This window comes from Morus notabilis, unplaced genomic scaffold (genome assembly GCF_000414095.1).
Source record: "Morus notabilis unplaced genomic scaffold, ASM41409v2 Scaffold785, whole genome shotgun sequence".
Lineage (NCBI taxonomy): Eukaryota > Viridiplantae > Streptophyta > Magnoliopsida > Rosales > Moraceae > Morus > Morus notabilis.
Genome location: NW_010356821.1, coordinates 155,589 through 165,838, shown reverse-complemented (window position 1 = coordinate 165,838; position 10,250 = coordinate 155,589). Strand labels below are relative to the sequence as shown.

At 34.5% G+C, this 10,250-nt stretch overlaps 1 protein-coding gene across 1 annotated transcript; it reads left to right on the top strand.

Annotated features, from left to right (window-relative positions):
* The first annotated feature begins 1,255 nt into the window (after window positions 1-1,255).
* Window positions 1,256-6,774, top strand: LOC112090405 (iron-sulfur assembly protein IscA, chloroplastic). The gene is made up of 3 exons (XM_024161616.1): window positions 1,256-1,485; window positions 2,254-2,472; window positions 6,420-6,774. Exons 1-3 carry the CDS (start codon window positions 1,326-1,328, stop codon window positions 6,560-6,562), a joined length of 522 nt encoding a protein of 173 aa, XP_024017384.1. The 5' UTR covers window positions 1,256-1,325; the 3' UTR covers window positions 6,563-6,774.
* Window positions 6,775-10,250: the final 3,476 nt, after the last annotated feature.

Genomic DNA, 10,250 nt, shown 5'->3' with positions numbered 1-10,250 from the left:
TATATTTTTCATGTTAACTAACTAACAACAATAATAATGGTATATGAATTCTCATGTCGTGCTTAGAAAAATGCTTAATTAAGACCCCGAATTTAAATTTTTAATTTGAGCTTATATATAATTTTATGTGAGAGTTTTTCATTATAACAGAAAAAAATTAAATATAATTTTTTGTGCAAGCTTTTAATTATAACAAAATTAAAATTAAAAACTCAAATTAATAAAATGAACGAGACATAATTGAGTATTGCTAAACGGCTCCGCAAGACACAAAAAATGAATCTCATTCTCTTTTGGGGCCCACGTGGGGTCACCCTTCTTGTCTACAAGAGAAAGAAAAATGCAGAAGGAAAGGTCGAAACCTATAAGGCTAGACTGGTAGATAAGGGATACACGCAAAAAGAGGGAATCGACTACGAGGAAATCTTTTTGCCTGTAGTCATGCTTAAGTCCATCCGCATTTTCTTATCCATTGTGACTGCTCTCGACTACGAGATCTGACAAATAGATGTCAAGACGGCGTTTTTGAACGGCCATCTTAAGGAAAGTATCTATATGGTACAACCATAAGGCTTTGGGGCTAAGGGTCAAGAAAGAAAAGTTTACAATTTGTTGAAATCCATTTATGGATTAAAGCAAGTTTCTCGTTCTTGGAACAAAAGATTTGACCAAGTGGTCAAGACTTTTGGATTTCAACAAAATATGGATGAACCTTGTGTTCATGAACATATTCAAGGGAGCTGCTCTACATTTTTGTAATTAATTGGTCCATACAATATATCTCCTAGTAAAACTACTTGATTAACTTTGATAGCTATAAATGTTTCTGTATTATAAAAGAGATTAGCTATAGCTTGATAACAAAATAGTATCTACTTTTCTCTTACATTTTGTTAATCCGCTATATTTACAAATTTCTTAAACAAAGCATAAAATATTGGTGTAGAATTTTGGGGAAGTTTGGCCACAAAAATATCTCCTCCTCTTCCATCAGTTAAGAGAAAAAGAACAGAGAGAACAAAATAAAATAAAAAAAAATTCATAAAAGAACCCGTGGACCTTGTTAAACACATGAATAAAATCAAGACCTGAAATCTCAATTTCGCACTTCAGAGATTCTTCCTCGACCGTCGGATCTGTTTCCACGAAAATCCATCAACTCAGTCAACGCAGACCATGGCGACTTTCAACGGTCAAGATCTTCCCGATCGAATTTAAATATATTGTCTCAAATCATAAATCTCTCATTTTTAACGAAGAGAGAGAGAGAGAGAGAGAGAGAGAGAGAAAGAGATTGTGTCGTTTACGTTTTACGTTTCTCTGCAATGGCGTTCTCTGCAATTACGTCCCGTTGCCCCTCCGTTCTTCGCTTGCCGAAAAACCCTCCGTCGACCTCTCTTCCTCGGAGCTCAGTTTCTTTCCGTTTCTCTCACCTAAAACTCAGCCATAGAAAACCCCTTTCAATTCGATCGGTTTCAATTCCAGGTACTAATTTTTTGTTCTTAGGGAAAAAAAATGAATTTCTTTTTCCCGGTATTCGTCTTTCAATTTATGTTTGGGCTTTTTATTGTTGATTGGAAACTTTTGGCTTTTGATTCCAGAAACCTCGATTGAAATTTGGTAGTTCTTGAATCTTATGTAGAAACGGGCTGCTTTTGTAGGAACTATATTGGTAGAGTAGTTTTTTTTTTATTTTTTATAAAGAAATTATTGCTTAATTGAACTGAATAACTTGCGTATGTATATACAGTGTGTGTGTGTGTGTTTTTGTGTGATCCGAGTAGGTTTGGTTTGAACTTTGAAGAACTAGTTTGAGGAGAATGGAGATCATGTGAATCCCAAAAGAGGATGCACACTGAGTTTTTATATATATAAAGGTCACCGCGGTTCGGTTTCAACGGACCACAAAAGTACTAAAACCGGGAACCGAACCGCTCAAGAATTAATCGGTTTGGTTAACCAAGTGATGGAGTTACGGCGGATGTGATGCTGCCCCATCGGTGTCTTTTAACGGCCGGTTTTGTCTGTCCCATTTGGTGCCACTCGGTTTTTTAGTTATCTTGAACAACCGTAGTTGTTAATACATGTTATGGCTTTTCTCTCTCTACTTGTATTTAAAAGAAAAGGTCAATTTGGTGAGAAAAATGGCATAGCCAATAGTAACTGCATCAATAAAAGAAAAATTTTGGCCTTAGTTAATTTTTGTTAATTAGTTTGCTTTCAAAATCATACTAAGCTTATGCAACGTTGCAGCTGCGCCCACATCTGAGGGGGTCGCCCCTGCAATTTTGATCACGGACAATGCATTGCAGTACTTGAATAAGATGAGATCTGAACGGAATGAAGATTTGTGCTTAAGAATTGGAGTTAAGCAGGGTGGTTGCTCTGGCATGTCTTACACAATGGAGTTTGAAAATAGAGCAAACGCACGACCGGATGACTCTATCATTGAGTATAACAGTTTTGTGATCGGTATGTTCTCAAATTGTCCTTCATCTAGTTATGTCAAGATGCAACTATTAATGTTGATTGATGGTTCATAAGATTAGTACTGGATGCAGTAAAGGGGAATGTTAAAATTTCAAAGAATGTCGATAAAATATGTTTCTCTTCGAGATTTTTTTTGTTTGTTTTAGAAATAGCTCCTGAAAGTTTGCTTTTGGAACTTGCTGAGAAGATTGACGTCAGGAAATTTAGCAGGACAAGTAGAAAAACTATAACCTTGGGAATATAGAAGGGGAGAAAGAGAAGATAGGAAAGAGAATAATATGGAAGAGAGCAAATGGGACAATATCCTATAGGAAAATACATAGTATTATTATTCACAGTAAAGGTAAATAGCTGCTAATGTTAAAAAACCAAAACAACCTGAAATCTTTAACTATCCCAAATCATATGGGGAGTATAGGATCTGAATTAGATTAGAATATTATTTGCCATACATAAGAACGTTTGGGCTCTGCTACGGGACATAGAGCTAGGAGAGAAAAATAAAATTGAGATAGAGAAATAGAACGTAGAGAGTTTAAGAGAGACAGAGAGATAAAAAGAGAGAATTCAAGAGTGAGATTGAGTACTATGGATAAAGTGTTTAAACATTTTCCTTTATCTCTAATATTGTTAAGTTGGAGGGATGTAGAGTTCAGGGGTAGGGCCTGCACGAGCATAATTGCTTAAAGGCGTTTAGTTGTTAGCTGGCTTAGCGGCTTGTTAGTGCGCTTGTGCCTTCCGGTGGAGTTACGTGAGCGGCCTCTGAGTTCTAGACTCGAATTCTAGCTCTCAAAACTTATGAGTGTTGGATTCTTAAGTGAGATCCTGCGTTTTTTTTCCTGTTTTATAACTGTTTTTTTTTCCTCTCTGTTTTTTTCCCTAACCAAGACGGACCTACATATGATCTTTATAGATTTAGAAAAGGCATATGATAGGGTACTGACGTCAGTTTTATGGTGGGTGCTAGAAAAGAGAGGAGTGCATGTGAGGTATTTCAAGGTAATTAAGGACATGTACGATGGGGTGGTCACGAGTGTGAGAACTGCTAGAGGCTACACGACAGAGTTCCCCATTCGGATCGGCCTTCATCAAGGATCTGCTCTTAGTCCTTATCTTTTCACCATTGTGATGGATGAGCTGACAAGAGAAATCCAAAATAGAGTTCCTTGGTCAATGCTTTTTGCGGACGATATAGTTTTAGTTTATGAACATAGGGAAGGAGTTAACCATGAGTTAGAACTATGGAGACAAACTCTCGAGACGAATGGATTTAAGTTAAGTAGGACGAAAACTGAATACATGCATTGTAGGTTTAGGAACTCAAGTAATAAGAGTGATGGAATTTCTTTAGATGGTATGGAGATTGAGGCTTCTAGGAAGTTTAGGTACTTTGGGTCTATAGTGCAGTACGAAGGAGATATAGAAGAGGATATTCAACATAGGATTAAGGCAGGGTGGGTTAAGTGGAAGAATGCTACAAGAGTTTTATGTGATGGTAATATGCTTATTAAGTTGAAAGGAAAGTTCTATAGAACTACAATCCGTCCAGCTATGTTATATGGTAGTGAATGTTGGGCCATTAAGAGACAACATATATGTAAGATGAGTGTAGCAGAAATGAGTATGTTAAGATGGATGAGTGGCCCTACGAGAATGGATCGCATAATGAATGAAGTTATTCGTAGTAAAGTAGGTGTAGCACCAATAGAAGATAAGGTGCAGGAAGGCCGCTTGAGGTGCTACGGGCATGTCCAACGTAGACCGCTAGAAGCACCAGTTCGTGCTTGGGAGGACATTCTCCTGCCTAATACTAGGAGAGGGAGGGGTAGACCAAGAATTACGTGGACCGAAGTAGTTAGGAATGCCATTCTACATTTAGGCTTTCAGGAAAGTCTAATTTTTGCGTGGAAAAGTGAAATCCATATAGTCGACCCCAATTAAATTGGGATTTAGGCTTGTTATTGTTGTTGTTGTTTTTCCCTAACCCCTAAACCCTAACTCCTACCTTGTATTGATTTCATTCCAATCAATAAAGGTTTGCTGTTTATTACCAAAAAAATAAAATAAAATAAACAAAGAGAGAGTGAGAACTCAAAGGGAGGTAAGTATGAAATTCAATATCAATTAACCAAGGTCTGAATTAAAAATATAATCGCTAGGCCTTTTCATAGAGGGAAGAAAAAATAATAATAAGATAAATCAACCTAATAATCAGACTAACATAACCAAACCTAAACCCTGAAAGAAAAACATAATATCAAATTCCTAACTAAATCAATTTATTAAAGATAAATAATATCCTATTGTCTATAACCGGGTCTTCAAGATGTTGACTCCTCCATTAATTATGTTAGAAACTACCATGAAGAAACTGTGCAACCTCAAGAAAATCTTCTATCCAAGTCATTGATTATTGATGAGTAAGTAGCAAGTTGAGAACTGTTGAATCATCTTCATTCCACCCTGTATCAGTAGAACCAAGATGAATAGGACCAAAAAACAAAGGGCTTTTACCACGATCTTTCCAGCACCCAGAAAAAGCCATAGTGCCAAGCGGAGAAGAAGAAAAACTAAGTAGAGAATAAAAAAGGGAACGAAAACTGGGAGAATGAAGGGAAGAATGGAGGGGAGGAGGATCACAAAAAGGGGTGTGAATAATATGATTGTGCACAGGTCCATGACTGATGAAGAAAAGGAAAAAAAAATAATATATGGGAGGAAAAAAAAAAAGAGATCAAAAAAGAGAAACAATGAACTATCTTTAATAATCGTTTCTGGGTGTGCCCGGGGAGGAAGAACAAGAAGGGAAGGAAATGAGAGCTAGCAGGTGGTAAAGAAGGGTTTGGGCAATTTACTAGCACAACTTATAGTTTCTGATAATCTGGCTTATTTTACGATAAGCAATCCTGATTGATTTAGGAAAACCTTTTCACTGGATGGGGGAGGAAAGAAAAAGGAAACTGAGTCCTACTTAAATTAGGGAACTCTATATTGAAAGAAGGGTAAAGAAGGGTTTGGGCAAATTACTAGCACAACTTAGATAGTTTCTGATAATCTGGCTTATTTAACGATAAGCAATCCTGATTGATTTAGGAAACCTTTTCACTGGATGGGGGAGGAAAGAAAAAGGAAACTGAGTCCTATTTAAATTATGGAACTCTATCACAATATTGAATGTAAAAGAGTGGCCACTAAAAATATTAAGGAAAATAAAAAAATTATCTGGTTACTTGATTATTATCCCAAATTTTATTGGACATTACAGGATCTGCGATTTAGTGGGGAAAAAAGGAAAAAGAAAATAGGAAGTCGAAGAAGACTAGGGAGCAGTGGTTTCTTCTAATTTACACGGTGTTTCCAGATTTTATATCAGCACTAGGTTTTTGAATTCTATATATACTCTTAAAAAAGTAAAAATAAAATAAAAACCTACGTCCCCTGAACTTCTTGTACTTTTACACTTTCAGCCCTAAAAATCTTTTCTTGACAACTTTAGTCTTTGAATTTACAAAAAGTGGTAGTGATTAGCTCCAGTTCTTATTGGGGGTTGAATTTTCGGAATAATTATGTAGTTTTTTTTAGCAAGTGCGCCTCAAACTCTCATAGTTTGGCACTTATGTCCCTTAAACTCTCATATTTCCTTAGACATTTGAACAGGAATATCTTAGTATATCTGTTATTGCAAATAAAATTATTATTTCGAACTTATCTAGATTGTTGAAGGATATAAATGGAAAAACACTGCTTGAAGGGTATCATTCTGTGCAATCTCATAGTGGGCATCAGTTTTCATTTGCTTGTGAATTATCTCAATATTTCTTTTATACCTTATATACGTGTGTCTAAACTAAAAACGCTTTTTTTTTCCTTTTTCTTCTACTACTTTTTTTTTTCCCTGATCTTTTTTCCACTCTTCAATGGTTTTGCAGTGTGTGATCCGAAGAGTCTTCTCTTCCTATTTGGCATGCAATTGGATTACAGTGATGCTCTTATTGGTGGAGGTTTCTCTTTCAAGAACCCCAATGCTACACAAACTTGTGGTTGTGGCAAATCCTTTGCAGCAGAGATGTAGGATTAATTATGCACATTAAACAGTCAAAACATATAATGTATAGAATACAATTGTACTTGCCTTTTTTTCCCTTCTTTATTTTTTCAAATATTATTGGTATAATATAAGTTATATAACATAAGAACTTGGTGATACCGCGGTGATGTGAACGTGATAGAAATGGTTTTCTAAAGGGAAAAGTGCCATAATGCCCTTTTATAATATCATTTTTATTATTGACCTCTTTAATTATAAGAGTTATTTTCATAAATACCTCTTGAACTATGTACCTTATTTTAAAGTGCTATTTGATTTTTTAAAACAGTAGGCCCTGTTTATTTCACCGATTTAAGTTTAGAATTCGAGTTTTGCTACAGTAAAAAACTCTCAGAAATAATCACATCTAATTTTTTTGTTACAGTAAAAAATTCTCATATAAAATCACATTTCAACTCAAATTAAAAACTCGAATCAGCGAACTAAACGGGTCCTTAAAACACCTCTAAATTTATAACAATTCATTCAAAATACTCCTTTCATCTAAATTCAAAATGCTCATTTCATCTAACTCCGTCTATAATGCTGCCATATTTTGCTAATGTGACACTTATTAAAGGTTTATAAAAGGTATTCAAGAATATAAAACCTAATTTTATTAATAAAACTTAATTATTAATAAAATAACCAATTATAGTCTACGTATAAAATTAGTCAAAAAAATATAAAGTAAAACTAAAAAAGAAACAAAAGAATTCGTACACTTGCTTTGCCATTGTCGAAAACCAAAACAAATCTGAGAATTGATTTTCGTTCAAAACTACAAATAATCAAAATGCAAAAGCTAAAACCAAATTAGATGAAAACCCCGCTATTAGGTGTCGTCATTGTTAGAAACAAAACTCGTGAATTCTTATTGAAGGCCAAGATTTACAAATTTTTGGGAAAGTAAGATCTCAGTGATGGATGGCAATTGCAGCGGTGGTAGGCATGTCAGAGGCATAGGGGTTGGACATGGCGATGGAGGCGAGTTGAGCGGAGTCACATAGGTGACTGGTGGCGGCGGTGGCAACGAGCTTGACGGCCATGGCCATGGCATCGCGCCGGAGTGGGTTATTCGCCGAAGGAGGTCCAAGGTTCGCGCACGGATGAGGGCGGCAAGGCTTCGGTTGCATGGCGGTTAGGCGACGGGGTCAGAGGGCCCCTTTTTCCCTTTCTTTTTTACAAATTTGGGTTTTTTTTTTTTTTTTTTTTTTTTCACATATCTGGGTTTTTCGCTTTTGAAATTCAAGTTTATTTAAGGAGACATTTTGTTCATGGATTAGAATTATTTTCGATTTACGTATATTTTTTATGAAAAAAAATATTGTAGCAAATCATAAACTATAATTCGAATCAAGGTATGAATCCCCTTACCAAACGTCACCTAAATTTTGTGGTGTCTAATAAACTTGAAGAAAACAAAAAACAAAAATAGTCAAAGCATTTTTTAAAATTGTTCATCCCCAATGTCTCCGGTCATAAATGAGTCGTTTGAATTATGAATTCAGAATTATGATTTATAATTATGATTTTTAAAATTTAAATTTTTTATGAGAAAAAAACATTATAGAGAATTAATAACTATTATTTAAAACTAAGAACGAACTCTTAAAACAAAGATCCTAGAAGTTTGTTCTTCTTTAACTTCATCAATGAAGACTTAGTAGAATCAAAATAAGAACTCTCATTGCAATAAAATTGTTATTTTTTATTTTAAATTATATGTTTTTTATTATTTTTTTAATATATGTTCAAATTACAAGAGTATAAAAGTCATATTATGAATTTTTTAACTTTTTTTACTTACCACCACGTAGGCACTTCTGTTAGATTCATAAGCGAGAAAATAGACGGAAGGGTTCTGCCAGATTCATAAGCGGAAGTAGACAAAGGGGTTGTTTGAGCTCATTGTCTATAGATTAGAGGGTGTATTAAATTATTTTGAAAGATCAATAAACACTTTAAAATATGATACATAATTCATAAGGTATTTATGAAAGTAGTCCTAATTATAATTGTCCTTTTATTAGAATAGATCAACTTAAGTAAACTAAAATAAAAGGGGCAAAAAAAAATAAAAAATAAAAAGGATGGATAGTAGTGAACAAATAGGGCAATATTTGATTTCACATTTAATTTGAAGGGTTAATTCTTAAAAAAAAAAAATCATTCAAAAAAAAACTCTAAAAGATTTCTCTTTTTTTTTTTTTTTTTTTCAAATAGTTGTATCTGTCGGATACTTAGTCCTTTGTGTTCCTTGAATAAGAAGTAATCTTTTTCTCCAATGGAGACTCGTCAAAGTAAAAAAGTAATTTACAATTTTTTTTTATGGAGAAGTCTATGATAGGATGATGTCCTTTTTTTCTACCAGTAGGATGATTATCGGAACCAATAGATTTAAATCTAACGATAAAAAGAAATGAAAGGGCATCTAATTAAAAATTGACCTTCCAAATATGATTAAATGCCTATTACAACATTGATATTCTGAAGAGGCAAATAACAAAAAAGGGCATGTTTATGGTAGGGGGACTTGAAATTCCCTGCTAGTAAGGTGAAAATAAAAACCGTCAAATTTAAATCACGCGGTGGAAAATATGAAATAGTAAGAAATTAAAATAAAACCCACCACACCACATCTAGTAAAAATCCTAAAATTTAAAAAAAAAAATTTGAAGGACAAAGAAAAAAAAACATAAGTATTGTCGATGTCGGTGCCGATGAGTAGCCATCGCCAGTGGGGGAGATGCAGAGGTTTTGCGCCGCCTTGGAGAAGGGAGGTTGACTGTTAGGAGGTCGGTGTAGTTCACTCAAGACCAGAACTTCGTTGATGGAGTTCGCAAAAAGCATGATCGTGCTGGTTCCCGAATCGAATTCGGGTGCGGAAGCGTGGGCATGAAAAACAGCGGATCGTGTATAACAAAAATTTTTCATAAAACTTTTGAGATACTCTATAGATTATATTAATTTATGCACGAATAAATTAATCACATTAATTTACATCATTCAAGGATCAACCGAAAAATACCTGGAAGCCGACTCGGATGATAACTTGAATTTCTTTGACCACGAACAGTCCTTGCTCCAAGCTTTGTGTTTAGAATACCAAAGTCTTCCACGTCAATTCCTTGATTCCACGTAGACGTATGTGTGGGCACACGTGAGACAAAATAGGTTTCTTAAACACTCGAATTTCCACAAACACCAACGCATGCATGATGTGGAATTTTTGGAGAAAAATATTTTGTTCTCTTTTTCCTCTATGAGAATTTCGGCCACACTCAATTAGGGCTGAATAATGTCTCAAAAATTGTCTTTACAATTTTCTATCTTTCTCATATTTAAAGAGAAGAAGTCAAACTTTAAAATAGAATCAAATCCTTATCTCTAATTTTTGAATTTGGAACAAAAAATCCCTTCCCCTTATCCACTTGGTGGCCGGCCACACTCTAGGGTTTTATCCCTGTGTGTGGCGCCTATCTCAGATAGGGAAGGAAGAGATTTTATCCTTTATCCAGTAGTCCAATTTTAATTTAGATTCAAATTCAAATTTAAGTCAAAATTAAATTAATTTGAATTCTAAATTGAACAACTTATCAAATAAGTTTAAATGGATAAATCTAGATATGTTCAAATTCAAATTTAAATAATCACATTATTTAAATAATAA